The sequence below is a fragment of the Hippocampus zosterae genome, chromosome 21, assembly GCF_025434085.1.
Source record: "Hippocampus zosterae strain Florida chromosome 21, ASM2543408v3, whole genome shotgun sequence".
NCBI lineage: Eukaryota > Metazoa > Chordata > Actinopteri > Syngnathiformes > Syngnathidae > Hippocampus > Hippocampus zosterae.
Genome location: NC_067471.1, coordinates 3,599,581 through 3,621,191, shown reverse-complemented (window position 1 = coordinate 3,621,191; position 21,611 = coordinate 3,599,581). Strand labels below are relative to the sequence as shown.

Here is a 21,611-nt window from a genome sequence, read left to right as displayed (position 1 = left end):
AACACCAACAACACAATAAACACACACAATTGAGCCACATCACACACGAGAAGCCAACTCATCAGTGGAGCGGAAAGTGGTATGGGGCTCACTGCAGACTTTTGGCGGCTGCATTTGATACTGCAGAAATCTGGGTCGTCATCCGTCGTGATCTTGAGATCGGGACTGATGTCAAAAAGAGCCAGCAGGGTGCTGCTGGGATCTAGGTCGACATTGAACACGCCGACCCACAGTGTCGAAGGCGGGACCGCAGAGGAGGCCACGAGTCTGCTGCCCTTCTTCCCGGGGATGACCAGAGATGCCCCGCGCAGCGATTTCATGGTGTCCACCTTCTTGGTTTTGGCCTGCAGCCATATGAGCCGAACTCTGTTGCCGCCCGGTTGTGAAGAAAGCACGTTGGCAAAGAGATAAATGACAGAATTGATCTGAAATCCATCCATGAAGTCCACATCGCCTCTACTTTTAAAGAGGGTGTTGGAGCCGTCACCGGAGAAGGAGAAGATGCCTCTTTTGTGTTTGTTATCCGTGTCATGGATGTACACGGCCTCCGTCAAAGAAGCGCACATGCTGGGCGGGGTCTCGTCTTTGCGCTGCTGGATGGCGGTCATGATGTAAAAGTCCCGGGTGGCACTCTGAACGGACACCAGGAAGGCCACCGACGCGCTGGTGCGCCTGTAGGGCCCCACCGAAACGTGCTCCCTGTGGAGCACCGTGGAGATGTTGGCCAAGGCCAGTAGCTCGCAGTAGCTGCACATGTTGTCGGTCACGCCGCAGCTGATGAGTGTGCCGTTCTCCACAAAAGGCACCAGCACGGTGACGCTTAACGTATCGTTCCACGAATCTCCCGTGACTCTGGAAAAGTGCGCTTTCTCACTTTTTCCCGTGAGGATGCCCGAATGGTTGACGGCGTGGACCAGACGCAGGCCCCGGTTCAGCTGGTACAGTCTCTCATCTGTTGCTATATAAAGGCCGTCAAGTGTGGCTACAAAGTGGCGAATTTCCCCGTCCACGATGAAGCGTCCACCTGTTGCCTCCTCCAAGCATTGACCCACTTGTGGCCAGAAAAGGCAGATGAGAGGCGTCGACAGAAGCAGGAGCAGCATCGTCTTGCTATGTTGTCAGCTGGACGCTTCGCATGGCTCTCAGTCTGGAGTTGTGCGTAAAGCGCGCAGCGTGCCGCCACAGAGGAGAAGTGTCTCAAGTGGGAGGGAGCACGCGCGCTGGGCGTCAAACATCGCGACTCTTTTCCAGACCGTTGTTGGAGCTACAAAGACAGAAAGCGATCAAAAATTAAACGCCACCGAGGCAAAATACGAAGCACTCCACTAAACCACTAAAAATGTACTTTGTGTTCAAAATATATAGAATAGTTCATGTGGACACTTCCAATGGAGTCCATGACACTTGCATTTATACAAGCGTGACAAAAATTGCGCAAGTTCGAAATCATGAGTTTAGCTTTACGACATCCACACATGTGACGGGGATAAACACATTTGTAAACACATTACACAGGCGCAAACACTTTAAAGGTGTTCATATGCCCACATTTTGTTTGACAGTCAACTACTCAATCTAATGGTTAGAATTAAACGTGAATCCATTTAATATACCGTTTGGTTTATTCCATGTATGCGTTTACAGTACATATGTACGTAGGGATGCATTGATACAAAGAAAAGAAATACAAACGGTGTTATAAAAGAATGGTGGGAATTAACGAAGAAGCACGTTAATTTGAAATTATTCCGAACAAATTTCATCAGCAATGCCGGCATCTATTTAACCACTGTAATAAGGAAGAAAACGTGAGGGAAAAAATGTAAATGAAAGAAAATTGAAAATATTTCAAAGTTGATATATTTCTTTTTGGCCCAGCCTGTACATCCAATGATTAAAACACACTTCTGCCCTCTTGTGGTTAAAAACAATATAGCTGCATGTCATCATTTCAATTGAGAATTTACTCGACCAACACATCTTTATTTGGGGGGGGGGGGGGGGGGGGGGAATACCAAACAAAATCGAGTTGGCATTGTCTATTATCTAACTATTAACCAACTGTATAAAGCCTTATTAAGAGTTAAGAGTGAGTGGCTCCTCTGTATTCGACTTACCGTCATGGCACGGCCACGATTTGTAGTTAAATTACGGTCTTTTTTCAGGTCAAACATTCTGACTGTTTGATCATTACGTGAACACAAAAACATAACAAATCTTGGACTAGTTTGATTGTAACGTGTTGGAATTCAGCGAATTGAGGTCGAGCGAAGAAACCACAAAGTTGAAGCACCTGCCGTTCATCAACGCAAAAGCGCTTTTCCTGGTTTACAAAGCGACACGACGCCATTGGAGGAAAGATGACCAATCAAAACGAATGACGCTTTAAAAAAAAATTCCAGGTGGGTTTTCCCTGTGTCGTCAATAGTTTCCACTAGATGTCGCTGTCCAAACTGTTTTGGTGGAACTGCGGGGGTTACGCAGAGCTTATCACTGTTGGGAACTCCGTGTCTTTATATTCCTGCTGGCCGCCCGCTTGAGGTTCATTCACAGCAGCGAGGGAGTTGCTGTTCATCCTCCATCCGTCCTTTCTCCCATCGATCCTCCCATTCATCCATCCACCTCATATCTGGCGGTGTGTGGCCGCGTCCAGCTGTGCACAGCCAGTGTCGACATCTACCTGACAGGGACACTTAGATTTATTTCCGTCATTCCCAGCCTGGATATCATCGCTGGCTGCAGACATCATTGGTGAGTCCTTTGCTTGGGCTTTTATGTCAGTCAGGTTTCTTAACATGAGTACATTAGCAAAACTGTTTCCGTCAGGAAAGTGAGACTTGTGTGATAATTGCCCTCATCTGGTTTGGTTTATATCCAGTGGTGTCACACTGATACGCTGTGAGAATTTTTTTTTTTTTAGAAAATAGCGCTCATGTGGGTTCATTCCTGCTCTTAAAGGGACAAATCTGCACTCCAGACCGAGTTATTGGACTCCCAAGTGAATTTTTAAAGTGTCAAGTCTATCAAGGGTACAATAGCAGTGACAATTTACTGTCTTTCTGCATCTCTAATCTACATGCCGATCTTCACCGATGTGCAGCTCCAACTTATTTCCTCCTCCTCTTCTTCTTCTTCTTGTTCCTCTTGAGTCGCAGGACATCATTGACATTTACACGCGTCCCTGGCTGTTGCATAACACTCCATATCCGAGTGGACTTTGGGGGTCACCCTGCGGCATCTCTCGCCAAATATGCTTGCCTTGCTTGTCAAACTGATGCGTTAGAGAGCAATGTTGTTGCATGACTCAAAGTAATCTCCGGGAGGAAATGAAGGGCTTGATAAATTAACGAACTGTTATTGGGACCTCGAAACTGATCCGCGCACGATAGTAGACTCAAGGAATGTAAGTGCAATAACAGTCCACATTTTCAAATCTTTCCAGCGTCCATGTTGATGGAAATTCTGCCGTTTGACGTGTATTTTCAGTCCACATTTGCTGTCACTTACACGGGTCCAGTGCGTGTGTATTTTGATGACAGGCCTGTGGTTGGCCGTCTTTCTATAGCATGTGCTGCAGCAGGTCCCCTCCCATGGTTTAGAAAGCTGCACTCTGTAATCTCCTCCAACCTCAGCACCACCCCGATTCTTTTCTCAGGGGCAGCAAAGGCACAAAGAGACAAATGGGCACCCGGCTGATGGGAAAAAAACTAAACAAACTTAGCTCAACAAGATTAAAAAAAAAAAGGGGGCCCACCCATGGGTAAAAAAAAAAAAGTGCACTAATTTATGACTTTTATAGTTTTGGTCACATGACCTCAAATCTCATGAATATCCGTTTGAACAAGACATAAGTAAAGTGACAATTAAATTACCACCTGGCTTGTGTTCTTCGCCACGTCTTATATCAGAAGGTCTCAAACTCACGGCCTGAGGGCTGAAAGCGGTCCACGGGATGCTAGTTTGAGGCCCCTCCCACCCCCACGCCTTGATATAAAGTTTAATGTTAGGTCAGTCTCGTTGAAGGCCGACAGCGTCCGAGCACACGAACTACAGCGGAAACGTGACCGTACCCACGGTGCCCCGCGCCAGCTTGAATACACTACGGATGTAAACAACCCGCTGAATATACATTTAAACAGATAAACAACACGCCAGTGTGGCTGTCACCAGAGCACGAGACCAGACGTTACACACGTATAAGAACGGGTGAAAATGAGTGCTAAGACGCCAACACGTAGCTAGCACTATAACCTACGCACAAGCGAAGTTTAACACTTCGTGTACAGCATGTGTGCATGTTAGCGTTAGCTCCATGCTAGCTACTAGCCAAACTTTTTAAATTGTATCACATTATTTTATTTATTATCTATGATTGTTATTTCTTTAAATAAATGCATTCTAGCTCCAGCGGCCCCCGGTTAAATTGAGTTTGAGACCCCTGTCTTACATGCACAAATGTTTAAATTAATCACAGATTTGAGGATTTGCACCCCCCAAAAAAATGCTCTCAAGTTCATATGGTGGTTCTTATTGCCCCCCCTTCTTATTATTATTTTTTAACAGAACCAACATGTCCATTGTCTGCTAATGAAAGGCAATTCATCATCATCTCATTCTTTGCCAGCAGAGAACTAATGAATGGACGATTGTTTTTTTTTTTTTTTGTGGTGGAAGAAACATGTGGCGAGACAAACAGCCGAGGAGGACAACAATTTGTCACTTTCAGGGGACTCTCAATCAACTTCTTCTGGAAACATTTTCTCAGGCTTTGAGCTAAAATAATATTTTGCTCGGCTCTCTAAATCTTGAATTCTACGTGTTATTGACTGGAGAAAGTTTTCCTGCAGTCAGTGTCAAACTACACTGTGTGTGGTTATTTTTTTAATTTCTATTTTTTTTAGATAACTGCCAACCATTTTCTCTGCATCCAAAATGAGTAAATATACCGATTGGAATCCCTCCAGAGGGAACTTGTCTCCCATCGGTGGTGGCAGGAAACATCAGGAAATGGTTGGCGTGGGTGGACACTGCAACTGGCAAAACACGGGAATGACCATGTTGGCAAGGGAGAGTCGCTCAGCGGTGTTTCCCTTCTGCTGCTGCGGCGGCGTGGGAGTTGCTCTCCGACTGTAGAAAGACTGGATCCGAGCCACCGGAAAATAAACGCATAGGGAGCAAGATACAGATTGTTGAACCCTTTCATGCATCAATAATGCTAAGCTGTCACTTGATAACATGATAAGCTGTCCACTGTCCCTGAAAGCGTTTTTTTTCTTTTCTTTTTTTAATATTAGTGGAATGGCTTAAAGTACACAGTCAAAGCATTTTTCGGACGCGATTCCCTCCAGGTTATGCTGATGTGAAACGGATGGCACCGGCTGCAGCCAATTTCATACCTCGGGATGGGGTCTCTGGGAAGTAATTAGGCTGCAGCAAATCTATCAACAGCAGTCGAAGCGGCTGCCAATGTTGCAGGCACTTATTTCCCGTCCTAATTCATGCGCACTTGTGTTTAATGAAGCCACGAGGGATAAACACAGTACATGTGTCCCCCCCCCCCCAAAATGCGCTTTGTTCAACTAATGCAGTCAAGAAGTGGACAGTGGGGGGCTGGTCCAACACGGGCATGCGTCTCCCACGCTGAGCGCGTCGATTAATAATCACGCTAGTCAGTCTTTAACAGCTCGAGGATGTCAGCTCGACCGGCGCAAAGCGAAAGAGGAGCACATGGCCGCCATGTATGGGCATGTGTGTGCCAGCGCGATAGGGAAATGATTACAGAAGCTTCTCTGAGTGTGTGTGTTGTGAGTCCCCTGGAGGTTTGCCACTCCCTAGAAGTTTAACACCTCACGGGCCCCGACATCCTTCTTTTGCCTTGCTTCCAATTTTTTGTTTGTTTTTCATTTTGGAATAAATAAGCAGAGTGGACGCAAGGGGCATGACCGAATTGCTCTTTGGACTTTCTCCACAGACGCCGTTTTCTCCCGTAGGGACCAGGAGATGGCCGGTTGACTGCAGAGCTTGCTTATTGGCTGGCCGAGCTTGCCGTCATGGCCAAAAGCCCGGAGGTGAAACTCGCCATCTTAGGCCGAGCAGGGGTGGGCAAGTCAGGTAGGCTGTTTTTTTCTTCTATAAAATATATTGGTTACCCCCACCCACTCCTCGTCATTCGCCCCTCGGGCCAAGAGGCGTTCCGATAGTTTTACGTAAATGTGAATCACCCAGAAAAAGTGTTCATCAGTCGAGCGATCTCGCTCACTATGCTGATGTTTGCCTTGGACATTTTCAAAGGGTTGTTAAAAGCCGACAAAAGCAAACGTCCTTGGATCACTTCTTAACAAAATGGCAGGCAAAAACCACCTCTGAGAGAGAACATAATGAGGGCAAAAAACGATGAGGACGCAGTTAAAAGTTAAAGGACCATTTTTAGTCGTTACTCTATTCTGAGTTTTTTACATTCTGCACAACTCTCGTTTATTGTGCAATATAATTGTAACATGTATTTGTTACTTATTTCGATGCATTTATATGCTTCCTAAAACATTTATGTCTGAATTTTGGGGGGCTTGGAACAAATTAGGGCATTTACATGGAAAACGTGTCTTGACTTCCAAATTTTATGAGGACATCGTAAGCAAAGGTACTACTGTATGGGACTGTTGAAAAAAAATAGGATCAAGCTGTGTTTGATGATGAACATCAGGTAACTTCACATAAATCACTTTGAGAGGGGGTGGTGGGAGGGGGGCTATGACCGTACACTGGTATTTGGCATATCCAACCCAAATAGAGCCGTTGATTGCTTTGCTACTTATCGGCACCGTACATCTTCGCTCTCATCAAGAGCCTTTATTTTCCGCGCTCGCGGACTCCTTTGACGCGCGCCTCGCCGTCCCGTGAGGTGAGCACGCAGAAGGGATCGCGTTTGACGCCAGTCAGGTGTGAAGCGGCGTGTAAAGCCCCGGTGATCATGGACAACAATGGGCGGCTCTCGTCCAAACGTAGCGACGGCCCACACATGCTAAGAAAGCGCCACACTGTGGAAACGGGCGCACTTGGGCTGTGAAAGACCCCCCACCCCCCCCGATCCCCCCCACTGCTTTTGGGGAAAGTCGGTATCGAACTGAATGCTTCACATTCTTATCATTCTCTGCTGCAAAAATCAGTAACGTGTTTGTTCAAGTTTAACTCAGCACATCATTCTATCGCTTTTTTCTTTTTTTTACCTTATCATTCATTAATCTCAAACGTTATCAGAGCAATTTTAAGCAAACGAGAGCTGAGAACACTCACCCAATAATGAATTATTAATTTGGCAAAAACGGTCTCAGGGACTGAAATTTTGCAATGGCTGCGGGGTAAGCGAAACGGACGCTCATGTTCAGGAAATCGCTCATGAGATCAGTATCGATGTGGACAAAAATAGACGACGACTCATCAGGTCCGATGGCGGTTGATCTTGACGTTGTTTAAGTGTTTCAGTCGGAAAGGTGCGCATGGAGTGTGTTGCTAAGCCTGCTGCCGAATTGGGGAGGGCTGATTGAAAGCTCTGCCATGTTTATGTGTCGTGGACCCCCTGCGGAGTCGCCCACCCGCGAATCAGGACCAGAGTGGATCAACTGGAGTGTGGCTCCTCTGACAATTTACAGCTGCTTAGTCAGTGCACAGAAACATTGTCCAATTACTCTCCCTGACACACACACTGCATATCGGCGGAGCTTCAAATTGGCCTTTTAATTAATATTGCACAATTTATGAGATGATTTATCGAGACATGTGGACCAACCTGGACAGTAATAATTGCCGAGGCTCATGCCGCGGCTGTCATGTGGCAATAATAGAAACTGTCAATACTATTGGAGAGCGAAAATAAACTGCATCACATCACAGGTGATGATTGTTAAGGGGCAAGCACGCTCACTTTCTATATTTAATAAATCGGACAGCACTTTCTGAAGGCCTGGTGCAGATTAAATTGAAATGACAGCACATAAAGGCTGGGGGGATGGGGGGGGCACATAAACATACAGGAAGAGGTGCAGCCAAGACAAACGTTATGGAATAGATTGTTGACAGAATCGCCCCCCCCCTGACCTGAGTAAAAAGTTCAAATTCAAACAAACCAGATGGCAAATGTTCTGCAAACATGTTTGCGTTCACTTGTTTATGAGCCGTCAACGCGGGATCCGAGCTGATCGCTGCCATGAAGGAATCTTGGCGGTCTCACCAAAAAACCTCTTAAAAAGGCGCTCTCACCTCAAGGCAACATTTGTCTGATTTGTGACTATTGGACGGTGCCTTGAAACCAAAATCGGAGTTTATGTTGGAATCGGAGCATTTGTTTGGACTGGGTCACCGGATCAAAAAACGTTGCCTTTTGAAAACACAACTATATCCCTCCCGCCCCCTTTTTTTTTTTTGATCGAACTTTTGATTTGCGTCAGTCCCGACTTCATAACGTCTGATATAAAATGATCGTATTACCAATAAAGCCGCAGCAGGATAAAACGGCCTCACCTGATGTAATCTCCGTCTGCTGTAAAAACAACCGAGGTGTGTGCGATTTCATAAAAGCACTTTGGACGAAATGCTTTTGCTAGCGTGAGGGAGTCGATGAGCGTGCCAGGCTTGTGAAAGATTTTATGTGAACACCCCCCCCCCCCCCCCCCCAACCCCCTCCTCGCTTTGCTTGTCTGAAGGCCAGGCGGCAGAACAAAAACGAAAGAGGGCGCCGAACCTGCGCTGGCTTGGCTTTTCCCCGACAGTCATCCACGGGGGTACGCAAGCCAGACGAAACCGCCGTAGAAATCTGGGACAGACAGACAGACAAGAAGTAGACTTACAATCCAAACATGATCTAAATATGGCTGAGGATGACAAACCTGGATTTGAAATTGTCCAGCAAGAACGAAACCGTTGTCGTTTGCGAGCTCAGGAGTTTTCCAAGCCACTCCCTCTAACTTCCGCTAACAATCCAGGCTGAAGCTAGCTTCTCCCCTGACATCAAAAGAGATTCGACATCACCATTGCTTCACACTAATTACTACTTTCCTATTCGACGGGGACTTGGTGCCATCTTGCGGTATTTTAGAGGGCACAAATTTGTAAGGGCATCAATTTGACGTAAAAAAATTCTTACGGATGAGTTGTGCCGGCAGTCGTACCCACTGTTGTGACCGGAAAGCTCCACTTTTTCAGCACCCCCTTATTTGATTCTTCCTGCACTTTTTTTTGTTTTTTTTTTGCAGTACTAAAATTTCTTACGCGCCACTCTTTACCTCGCCGAGCATTTAATATAAAAACGATGCCGGTGATGGTCCCTCGCCAGTGGCGGGACCACTGCAGGAAATGACAGCATTGCACAGTCATCAATTGGCCATTAGCTCCTGCATGACCAGGATGCAGAGTTACGAGGACGGTCCCGTCGGAGCATCTGCTTGACTCCGAGCCTTCATCGGAGGATTCCTCCCGCCGTAAATAACGCGCGGAAAATAGCGAGCGGCATGCGAAGGGGGGTGGGGTGGGGGCTTATCGGCCATCGGGCCGGTTTGACTCGATTTGGAAACAATCCCGAGTGGCTTTCAGAGTGACTGGATGCGCGTCTGCCGCCGAGAATGCGAAATGCTTTTTACGTGGCATTCATGAGTTGCGTAAGAGCTACCCCGAACTTCGGGTCGCGAGGCGGGGCGGAAAAAAAATCAGAGACGCCGCTTTCATAGTTTGCGCCTTACTGGCCATTTAGAAGCAAAATTAAATTCCGTGAGGGTGAGGGATTTTAGCGACAATACCTAACGACGCCATACGCGAGATGATTTGACAAAGCTGCTCGCTTGGTTACCATGGAAACATTTGCATTGCCTATTTGCATTGCATCCGCTGTATAATCACCGAAACGGTTGTTAAATCTCAAATTTTGATCCATGTGCCAGACTATTTTTATTTCTCACTATGAGAGACGCCCAAGCTTTATTAGGAATCCTCGATAAAGCCTCTGGGAAAAAGAAAATAAGCAGAGAGAATCCTGTAGGTGCCTTGCCACTCTGTTACTTGCAGTTGATGTGGAATAATGATTATGTCACCAGTAGGTGGGCTTTTGGAGTGGGATTATATTTAGCGCAATCCTCTGACTGTCTTGGCATATTGTGAGCTCGCTGCGCACACCGTTGTCATCATGACGTCGAATCAAACCAAACCGTTTTCAGGGGAAAAAAAAAAAAGATTCGGAATGAAGTCAATGGAAAGCAGATCTGATCTGAAGAAACAATTGATTTCTCATTATATTGATTTTGATTGAAAAATAAGATCATCCAAATTCTTATCAGGTAGTGACCCCATTTTTTTTATAGGAGATAAAGTCCAAATTGATTTTCAATGACATCCAATGTTACCAAAATGAGAATTTAGTTGTTTTTTTTTCCGGTGCTTATCAGTCATGACTTCATCGCAACTGCAGACATGATCCAGGAAACATTAGAAATCCCCAAACGGGTTGTTTTTTCCGACTTGACAGCCGACTCCATGAAGGTGTGGCCGCTTGGCACACCTTGAATGGCGCTTGCCATTGTTGGAAAGAAAAGATACAAAAAAAAAAAATAATAATAATAATAATTCAACAAATGCAACGCATAAGCTTGTAACGCCCTTCCTGTTGAAACCCTACCGGAATGCGAGCTCTGTTTATTGCATCCCACCCTCCCCCAGACGTGTGAAATCAATGAAAACTCCAATGTCCCATTTTACAGCGGCCTCGGGGCCCTTCCAAGACCTCGGTTATTGTCTGCCTGCGGAGCTGCTCTAAAAGCACGCGGGAGAGTAGTTGGTCTGACTTTTTACTGGACTCGTATCGCAATAAATACAAAACGATCGGCACTGTGTATTCCAAACGAGTTGTATTGGAGAAGCGGGGGTCGAGGTGGGTTTTGTGTACCGTCAAGGCATTCAAGCCGCGCTCAGAAAAAGTCAAAGTGCCAAAGCTCGTCAAATGCCGTATTGGCCCGAATATAAGACGTTTTTTTTTTTGTATTGAAATAAGACTGAAAAAGCGGGGTCGTCTTATATTCGGGGTCTAGACATTATAATCATTCACGACGCTAGATGGCGCCAGATATCATTGAAGCGAATGCTGAACTTGACTCCCCAGGCCAAAGTGAACCCCTGTCACAAAGAATAAAAATAGTGGTAGCACAAAGAAAATAAATACAAAATAGCTGTAAGAAAGAAAGGACAAGAAACTATTAGCAAGCCCTTTGCCGTAAACTCATTTCGGTGTGTCATCGTATTGCCGAGTGCTTTTTCACTTTATGACCGTCGACGAGAAAAACACAAATAAACATGTGGAGATGGTTTCTCAATTTCGTGGGGGCGGGTGGTCAACCATTTCTGATCATTTTCAAATTAATTCCAAATGAGTTTTACTTCCTTGAATTAAATACAGCGCAGAGTGTTCTACTACAAAGGCTGACCTCAAACAAGCGGTACATTTTGTCCAGACAACGGCATCATCACTCATGAGCGACGACATGTTGACTGTTAGCTTGCGTGTTAGTGTTGCTCCGGTTAAGTTCTTCATCCCGCGTCTCCTTTGACAAGGAGGAGAAAAAAAACAGTCCGACGATCTGATAACGGGAGCGAGACCGTACTCCATCGCCATTATATTTTGGCTTTGACTCCCAACAACCTTTCGACATTGCGAGACGTGCCGCAGACGAGCCTCAGGGGGTGGTGGTGAAAGGAACGCTGAGAGTTCACTGACAGGGAGCAGGGTCCTGACCTCGTGTTCAGGAAGTGCCTGTGTTGCTTTTGGAGATGATTTGTCTGCCTGTACCTGGAGCGTCGGCGTCATCGCGACGCGGAGCATGGTTGCATCTCGACACTGTCTCCGCCGTGGACAAAATGTACAACAAAAGAATGACTAACTGATGAAAAGGATGTTGAGTTCAATGCCAGTGGAATTAATTGAAGCGCTTCCTGAGGATTTTTTCTTTTACAAGAACTTGCACTTCAAACGACACGGTTCAGAAACACTGTACACCGCCTCAAAAGAACCATCTTTCTTCAACTTTTTACTGCCTTATGACTCTGTAAATCTGTGTCCAAGCGTCGTATTGGATGCAACAGGAAGTCGATGACTCAACGGTGAATGAGCTGAAATTTGTGTTAATTTCCTTATCATCTCCCCTGGTTACTATCAGCTGCCATTGGTTACTAGCATGGAAAATAACAAGTCATTATTTTGATAGCGGCTTTCGTTTTCGTTGGAATTGCTGTTCAGGGAGAGTCTATTAAATTGCTCGGAATGACCCCACAAAAAACATTTTGATGACTTTCAAGATTGTAGGATGCCATAGTTTGATGGCAGCTCTATTTCAAACACGCAAAAAAAAAAAAATAAAAATAAAATAAACTGCCCTATTTTCCGGACAATAAGTCCCAGTTTTATTTTTCATAGCTTGGCCATTGGCCGGGGGTGGGACTTATGCTCTAGAGCAACTTTTGTTGTAATAATGTACAATGTTGTAATAATGCAATAACTATACATTATTACATCATTTCACGTTATTTTCACATTAAACCGCAAGAGGGCGCTCTCGGCCTGTGTTGATAAATCGACGGTGAGTCTGATGGATGCGACGTAGATTTGCAAGGCCCACAGAATTTTCTGTTCTAAGGCTATATAAACATGCGACCTGTCAGAAGAAACGTGAGACTCTCTTCTTTCAGCAGAAAAAAAAAGTTTGTTACTATTATTCTCCGTTCGTTGGCAATCAGCATTAGTAAAATGCTAAGTTTTATGGAAAAGGCCGATTTTCTTCAGAAATCTTTTGTGTAAAAGCATGCATTTCAAACGATTGGTCGACTTTTGCACCACTGCCACCTGCTGGCCTTTTTTTTTTTTTTTTTTACTATTTAACATTGCAGTCAAGCCTGCTCCTTCAGTGAGAAGTTGCATCAGACTCTCTTGCTCCCGACCCCATGAAAAAACGTAATTGACGCCAATAGATGTCATTTGGAGGCGGGGACTATGCATTAATTGACGCTTTCAGACGTCAAAGGGTTTGAATGAGTTAAAAGTGACACAGAGGAGGACGATTTCATTGGATTTAGGGATTTGGAATGACACTGATGGCTTGCTAAACTTGTTAGTGTGTTATTTATGCTACAGTTATCGTAATATATTCCGTGAACATACCAGGCACATTCTCAGTTTGTTGTTGATGCGTCATGTAACGTTAGCATAGTCGTACACTTATTCAGCCTGTTATTCAATACTTGTATTTTTATTTTAAATTGCCTTTCAAGAGGACATGTCTGTTCATTGTGTTGGATTTTATCAAATACCCCCCGCCCCCCCCCCCAAAAAAAATACAGCAGGCCGTATCCTCTAGCGTGACTTATGTTTTTTTTTCCTTTCCTTTATAATCCGGTAATTACAGTAATTAATTATTTTGGTGCTTATATACTAAATCCACAGAAGCCCTTCACAGCAAGACATAATGCTTATTAGTGGTCGTTAAAAAGAAAAAAATAGCCACTGCTGTGCAACTCCAGGGAACGTCCTGCATAGTTTTTCGTTTGTCGTCACTGGCACAATGAACTCAGCGACAACCAATTTGCAGATCAGGGTTTACAGTTCCAAACCATAGTGCGGCAGAGACTGCACCGCTCGGTGGAAAATTGGTTTTAAATGCTCAGTTGGCCTATCCGACTAGACTCCAAGTGACGGAAACACAATCGCCGCGAGTCTGCTCGCCCACGAGCGGTTTTGTCATCAAAGCAGCGGACTCATCGTCATCTCGGGACGCTGACGCATCCTTTCTACTTTGCTCGCAATTTGTTTTAATATGGGGACGGTAACGTGATCGGGAGAAAGTCTTCATCTCATCTTTCCTCTGACATTTCGGGATCAGCTCCCGACAGCCTATTAAGAGACGCAGAATTTCCATAGAGTTTGTTTGCTTGCTTGCCATCTTCAAAAGTGGAGTCAACGCAAGGAAGAGTGTACGCTCATCAAAAAATATGAGCGTGATGGCTTCCAGGTGACATTTCAGGATGCACCGAAAATGCACGTTAACCTTTCCAGGTGATCTAAATTTAACCTTCTCTAAATATTTCTAATCGTTAAATGTTTTTGTGCTCTTTGCATGGGTTGCTATTCGCTAACTAGGAGCTAAAGGGCAAAAGCGACAAGATGTTTAATCCAGGATTTGGACCAATACATTTGTATTACAGTCCTATTGATCCCATTGGTGAAATGTTGACATTGTGAAGCTTCAAAAGGGATGTAAGAGCCATACTGACTTTCAGGGACAGCGGTTACTACATTGGGGAGCTTATCGTGTTATCAAGTTACCATTATTGGTGCATGAAAGGATTGAGATCATCCGAAAGTGTCAAACGTCAATATCCCTTTTTTTATAATCTCAAGCGACCCCCTCATTTCTTTGGCTCTTTCAGTGCCCGCCCCTTTAAAAGTCCATTTCATGCGTGCCTCAATATGGCCTTTCGAATGGGCTCCGATTCCGCTGCAGCGTGAACTAAGGGCCATTGCTTTATATTAACAGTGCGCCACACAAGTGGAGCAGGCGCAGTTTCATTACAGTATTTTCCAGCAGCGCTGTCATCACACAGTCGGTGAATTGCCAACCCCCCCGCCCCCCTTCCCACTCCTCCTTTGTGATAGAATCAGACTGGCGATAGCGTGCACTTGTTACCCTGGCGCGATCTTTTAGGGAATCTGGGCCACGATGTCCATATTAAGGCCCATTAACAAAAGGCTCCTCTTTTCCATGCCTATACATTTTCTTCCCCGTGGCGGTGAAAAAGGGGGGAGATAATGTTACGTTCTAATGAGCGGCAGACCTCACACACTCTCGCTTGTTCTTCCTCGGTGGAATCCAGGCCACTGCAGCCGGGACACGCAAACGCACGCGTTGCGGTCATAATATTAGGCACACCTGCTAATGAGATCCGATATGAGCACGGCGGTTTTGAATGAACGGCAAAATGAGATTATTTCGTGTTGAATCTGTTGTGTGGGCTCATGAAATGTTTCGGGGGGGTAGGGGTGGGGTCGCATCTTTCGGCAACTCTTGACAAATTGAGAGTACAAGCAGTACTGCGATGAGTTCCATACGAGTGTAATGAAACGTGGCAGAGGCACTCTGGCCCCAAAAAAAAGCCTTTTATTTTCTCCCCCCATCCCTTTTGGCTCCTTAGGAGCTGAAAAAATAGGCCTGCTCATAATGGATCTTTTTCGTACCTGGATGCACGGAGTCAAGTGGACCTCTCAGGGTTCTTTCGGAGTCACTCAGGCACATGACAGCTCCTGCAGGGGAGACGCGGTGAATGAAAGCGTGAGCACAATGCCTAAATGCTGTGCAAGGACTGGAAACAAACAAGTGAGATCATATATGGACGATGAATTTATTTCAAGTAGTTGTACGAGTATTTCGGAGCATATAATCAAGAGGAATGGTCATGCACAACAATGTCATGGTCCCGTTTAGTCTGCTTGAAGCCAGTGAGGTTGCCCCCTGCTGGGCCTTTAGAGGATCCGCGTGTCTCATTTTTTTCTCCTTCATTTGTTGTAGGAAAAAATTAAGAAAATGTAAAAGTAAAAAAGTCAAGCATCCTTGCATTTTGACAAAACAACAATGTCCTTAAAGTCTTGCACACATGCATTTCGGTGGCATTGGATAGAACCCTTGTCCCTCCAAAATCACAAGTTTTTTGGTTCAGTCATTCAAATTGCGTCGTCATCAAGCGTAAAATAAAACTGTTTCATTTCAATCGGTAGGTTATTTACCTTTTGGGCCAAACGACGCAAAGTGCAACCGTGATGCGGAGGGCAAGAGCAGCTGGTGAGACAAATAACAGCGCCGCCGTAGCGCAGAGCATCTCAGGTCATGATGCAAAGTTTGGCCTTCGCTCTCGGCCTTCCTTTGCAAGTCGAGGAGGCAAAATAAATCAATGAGGCCGCTGCTCGGGATTTCACAATTTGGCTGTGCAGCTGTGCCCCGAACAGCGGCGGGAGAAGACATGTTGGCGGACCACCATGAGGAAAATGAGTCACTGGGCCCTTGGGTGGGTGTCTTTCTTTTGCAACCAACCACGGAAATGAGGGGAAACCCTGAAGTTGGTCTGTCTAATCCTTCAGGAGGAGTTCCAAAAACCAGTTTGGCCTCTTGGCTTTGTGTGAAAAGTTATAATGGGTAGGACATATTGGAAACGGAACCTCGGACACGGAAGCCACTTTGTGAAAAGTTAGTCATCAATGGACACTGAATTAGGCACACCTTGTGAACACCTCAAATTACAATCACAATAATAAACGTTTTTAAATGAATACCGGGGCAGAGGCATACCTAATGTTCTGCCCTGTGCGGAGGTCGAAAATACATGCATCTACGACCGTATTTTCCGCACTATAAGGCGCACCTAAAAGTATTCCATTTTCTCAAAAGCCAACGGTGCGCCTTATAATCCGATGTGCCTTGTATATGGATCAATATTCTGATTTCTTAGCCTTGGTTACAGCTGCAGCGGTTGTGAAAGATCTGTATCAATAAAGCTGTATTGTATTGTATTCCCTTTAGCGACGCTCCATCTTGTGGATGCATAGCGCAACCGCATCTACTATTGTAGTGTCTGTTCTTTGCGCCTTATAACGTGGTGCGCCCTATATGTGAACACCGTTTTAAAATCGGCCATTCATCGAGGGTGCGCCTTATACTCCCAAGCGCCTTATATTGCGGAAAATACGGTAATTCTAGTTGATAGATTTTATTCAACCCTTAATCTGACCTGTTTTTTTGTTGCAGCGTTGGTGGTGAGGTTTTTGACTCGACGCTTCATCTGGGAGTACGACCCAACCCTTGGTAAGAGATTCCTATGAGGGGGTAAAAAAAAAATCCAATACGTTTTAATTGCACAGTCATTTGCAGTTTATTGTCAGCATACATTTTTAAAAAAAAGTCTCTGCAGTGCCTCTCAGTGTGCTATTCATGCCAATTAAAGTCTGCCAGTTTATGGATTCATGCAAAAACATAAAAACACAGTAACTATATTAATCACGCGTAAGGCATCGGTGGCAGGATTTCATCGCAAAGTCATCCATATTGCAGTCGCAAAAAGAACTCCAGTGTGGACTGCAAGTGCTTCCTACAAGAGCAGAAGGGGAATCAGAGCACTTTGGAGGGTGTCCAAACATGCTGTCAGTAAATCAGCGCGCATGTTGAGTGCTGGCCTGACGAATTCATGATTACGGCGAGCACTTGCGTTTGGCTTTCTCGGGAGCAACGCAGATCATCTCTCACATTAAGCCCTCGGCCTGGATGTTGATCCAAATTAGCACATATTTCAGTGTTGCTATTGCGCGTTCGCTGCCAGGAGAACCGAAGGCACCAACGTCTGTCACCACTAATCAAACTTGAACTAATTTATGCAACCTTCAACTGCGCACACAAACATGAAAACAAAGCAGCGACGGCTTTTGCGGGTTATTCCGCGACGGTGTCCCTGAGACAGATGAACATTTACAATTGCATTAATGAGAGCAACAATGATATGATATAACCACGTTGGCGCATTGTTATTGAACTGGGTCACATCATTGACATTCGTGATTTTTTTTTTTTTATGGCACAGCACCAAATAAAAATATCACAAAATGTATCCGGTGCCGTCGAAACAACTCCCAATTGTACTTTCTCAAGCTATTCTTTGTAGATGCTCTAAGGTGCCACGTGATGCGGCCAATGCGTCGCCTTGATCGAAAAGTAAGGAAGGAAGTACCGTATTTTCCACACTAAAAGGCGCACTGGATTATGAGGCGCACCTTCAATTAATGGCCAAATTTTTTTTCAACGCACCGCATTATAAGACGCAATCTACAATGCATCCACTAGATGGAGCTACACTCAAGGAAACACCAACAGAACGATCTCCTTGAGTTTGAACTCTGCGTTGTCAGCATGTCTCGAGCAAGGAGCCATTTTGGGGCCGAAATATTACCGTAATGACCATACATAAGGCGCATCGGATTTTAAGGCGCGCTGTAAGCTTTTAAGAAAATGGAAGGCTTTTAGGTGTGCCTTTTAGTGCGGAAAATACGGTATGTAGAAGTGACACATCCCGACCGAGGTACACGCACACATTTGGGGGAAATCCATCATTCATGTTGTAAAACGAATCTTGAAAAGGTTTGGGAATCAGACTTTGTCTCACCGGGCAGTGAGAGTTCACTCGCACAAAGATGGTGGCGGGAAAAACGGCGGGCGCTGTCAGCAGCCGACAGAGTGATAGCGCTAGAAATAGGCTCGTCTCGTAGGACCCCAACCCGCAGATTCCTTCTCAGCCTCGGGCATAACAAATAAATCCGCACAAACTGACGTCACTTGAGAAAAAGCACCTGGGATTCCGAAAAGGGCGGCCACGCCGAGACTTGAGCCGTTTTTAAAGTGCATTTTGACAACACCGGCAACATGACAATAATCTTGACATGATTCTTTTAACCCTTTGAGGGACAGCGGTCACGACAGTGGACAGCTGATCATGTGATCAGGTTACGTGAAAGAGTTAAACTCCAATTCCACAGCGTCCGATTATTACATAACGTTCCTTGAGTGGGTTAGTACACACGTGGGGACGAGGCTTTGCATTTGGCTGTTTGGATCGCTTCTCGCCACTCAAACTTAAGACAGGCGGTCCATTAAAGAGACGAGCCCTTGAAGCCAACTGGAAGCTGTTTAAAGTTGTTGGCCAGGCGAAGAGAATGGCGGAGTGTTTTAGTTTTCAGATCTTTCTCTTCAAAGTCCTGGAACTTAAATGGTGGGGTTGGGGGATGGGTGGTAAAAGTGGACGGATGCTGGAAGTCCCTGGTGGATGCTAGCAAAGTTGAAGTTCGCGTCATTCGACTGGAATTCTGTTATGTTTCGTTCAAGTGGCTATTCTCTCTGTTAGGAAATCCTCTTCAGTCCAAAACTTTGACTCGGCATGATATTTTGGATGACCCTAGAGGAGGAACAAAAAAAAAAACAAAAAACAAAGGCTGATGCGGAAATTATTTTCTTTGTTCCAATACCAATTGCATGACGCACTTTAGCCCCTCAGGACAACAAAAATGAGAGTAGAATCACAAAGAGGAAAAACACTGTCCAAATCACCCCCCGACCCCCAGTTGAGCTATTTTATGCCAAATCCCGGAAACATTCTCGAGATTACAAGGCGACCACTGTTTGTACAGATGTGGTTTTACAAGAGGGGCGGAGGGTGGGGGGCGTTCAATTCAAGAAGATAGCTTGAAGTTAAGAACACGGAGACCTGCTTCTTTGCACAGGCCAGAAGCGAGGATGCGGTTATTGCACATCGCCGGGAACAGGACGACGTGGGGTTTATCCTGAATTGCACGAAAAGGAAAAAAATAAATAAAAATAGGATGCATTTTTTGTACCATACAGAATCCACCTATCGCCATCAAGCCAATATCGATGATGAGGTTGTCACCATGGAGATACTGGACACGGCAGGCCAGGTAAGATTATCGTCCCCGATATACTGGAAAATATTTCTCAATTATTTATTCAGTACCAGCCAATTCTAGAACAAGTCTGAAAAGACGTTTAAAAACGTCTTTGGGAGTGAAATGCATCATTATTTAAAAAAAAAAGCCTGAATATGTTCAGTGCAACGGGTGAAACAGTCAAGTGCGCAAATGAGAACACTCGCAAGGAGCATTGAGCAGATAAGGTGGGAGTCAGAGCGACGGGTCTTCCATCTTAACATCGTCTTCCTCGTGCCTCGTATTCAGGAGGACAACCAGCAGAGGGAAGGTCACATGCGTTGGGGCGACGGTTTCTTCCTCGTGTACGACATCACCGACCGAGGAAGTTTCGAGGACGTGGCGCCGCTCCGGAGTCTTCTCGAAGAGGTCAAGAAGCCCAAGAACGTGCCCTTGGTCCTGGTGGGCAACAAGTGCGACATGGACCACGTGCGGCAGGTGACCACCGAGGAGGGCGAGCGCCTGGCCGCCGAAATGTCCTGCGCCTTCTACGAGTGCTCGGCGTGCGCCGACGAGGGCGGCGCCGTGGCCGAGGCCTTTCACGACCTGTGTCGCGAGGTGCGGCGGCGCAAGGCCGTGCAGGGCAAGGCCAGACGCCGCAGCTCCACCACGCACGTCAAGCAGGCCATCAACAAGATGCTGACCAAGATCAGCAGCTAAGGAAGACTGCCGGGAAAGGAAGACTGCCGCGAGAGGCAAAATAAGACGGGGGGAAAAACGTTTCTCATGTACAGTAAATGTTCACTGTTGATTGTCTCCCAAATAGACTGGATGGGACTGCACTAGGTACTCATCTGTCACCAAAAAGTGCAATATATCATGCCTTTGGCGCACAATCTCTGCAAATGTCCAATCATCATGAACCCATTAGAGACGATGACATACCGAGGGATGGAAATGGACCGCTATTGTATCCCGCTTCTGACTGCAGGTAGCTAATATTGTCACCTCATGGATTCATTCTTGCTCACCAGTCCGTCTCCATTTCGCTCGATAAGCGAGTCAGTGCGTAATCCCGATTGGGCGCTCATGACAACCAGGTAGACAGATGGGTCGTTCGCGCTCCGTGTCGTATCTGTGGGAAATAGTCGTAGACAGGATGTGTGTGTAAAGTGTTACGGTAGCTGGGGGTTGATTAAAAATCAAACGCCGTGATTGTCAATCCAAAGAAAGACCTAGTCGTCTGTTACTTGCCTGCCTCTTGATTAGATGAACTCGAGTTAAAAACAGCGGTGCCTTTAGAGACGAACGACCTGACTTTTGGAGATTCAAAAAATGCTGTTGTTCGGATCCTTAAAAAAAAAAGACTCAACTTGCTTATGGCGTTATAGTTACAGTTACTATTTATTTTTAATCATGGATGAAACTGTAATTTTTCGATTCATCACTTCGGAACGAAAAATAAATATTCCATCTCCATTCTCCCAAAATTATTTATTCATATTGTATTTTATCCCCATGAGAAAAAAGAACTATTCTTTCTGAAGCTTACTGAGGAGTTGTTCCCGTCTTAAACCGCCACCAGGCGACCAAGGCACATGTGCCAGAAGGAGCTGCAACATTCAGCAAATTAATTGTGAGGCACATACAAGATGCTGATGCCCCCACAGAAAAAAAATAACGAATCATTTAATTTAATAATTACATAATTTGGGGCAGGCTGGAACAGTTTAATGGCATTTCCATTCATTTCAATGGGGAAAGATGATTTGAGAAGGCTTCAAGTCACTAGCGTGAATTCGCGGGACAATATTGACGCTTGTATCGAAAAGGCACCACTGTATGTCGTGTCGGAAATCGAATCAAACCTCAGGATGTCCCGAACCTACGACGAGAAACCATCACATCCATACTAACATGCATCATGCTCCAGGGGATGTTGCTCTAACTCTTCGACGGTATTCAACAGTATGTAAGCCTTCAGCACTGCTGCTGCATCTTAGCCGACATGTACAGTGAACGTATGTATTAAATGTTTTTTTTTTCCAATATGTGACCTGTCTACCTGTCTAAATGATAATTCACAATTAAAAATGAAATGCACTGCACATTG

General features: G+C 45.4%; 2 protein-coding genes across 2 annotated transcripts in view; one reads left to right on the top strand and one right to left on the bottom strand.

The window, feature by feature from the left end:
- plxnc1 (plexin C1) overlaps positions 1-8,791 on the bottom strand; it is a 20,632-nt gene extending 11,841 nt beyond the window's left edge. Inside the window, exons 1-2 of the mRNA XM_052055224.1 lie at positions 8,738-8,791; positions 93-1,264 (exon numbers count right to left, since the gene is read on the bottom strand). Coding sequence (XP_051911184.1) covers positions 93-1,103 — 1,011 coding nt within the window. The 5' untranslated portion in view covers positions 1,104-1,264; positions 8,738-8,791. The remainder of the gene's footprint in view (positions 1-92; positions 1,265-8,737) is intronic.
- Positions 2,503-21,611, top strand: rerg (RAS-like, estrogen-regulated, growth inhibitor). Its single transcript, XM_052055255.1, has 5 exons — positions 2,503-2,751; positions 5,972-6,111; positions 16,821-16,877; positions 19,458-19,531; positions 19,808-21,611. The coding sequence occupies exons 2-5, from the start codon at positions 6,051-6,053 to the stop codon at positions 20,216-20,218; spliced, it is 603 nt and encodes a 200-aa protein (XP_051911215.1). The 5' UTR covers positions 2,503-2,751; positions 5,972-6,050; the 3' UTR covers positions 20,219-21,611.

Bases quoted from the DNA above. Each gene is read 5' to 3' on its own strand.
- rerg (XM_052055255.1), top strand. From the start codon at position 6,051: ATGGCCAAAAGCCCGGAGGTGAAACTCGCCATCTTAGGCCGAGCAGGG. The intron at 6,112-16,820 runs GTAGGCTGTTTT...TTTTTGTTGCAG, and splicing joins AGCAGGGGTGGGCAAGTCAG to CGTTGGTGGTGAGGTTTTTG. The intron at 16,878-19,457 runs GTAAGAGATTCC...TGTACCATACAG, and splicing joins GGAGTACGACCCAACCCTTG to AATCCACCTATCGCCATCAA.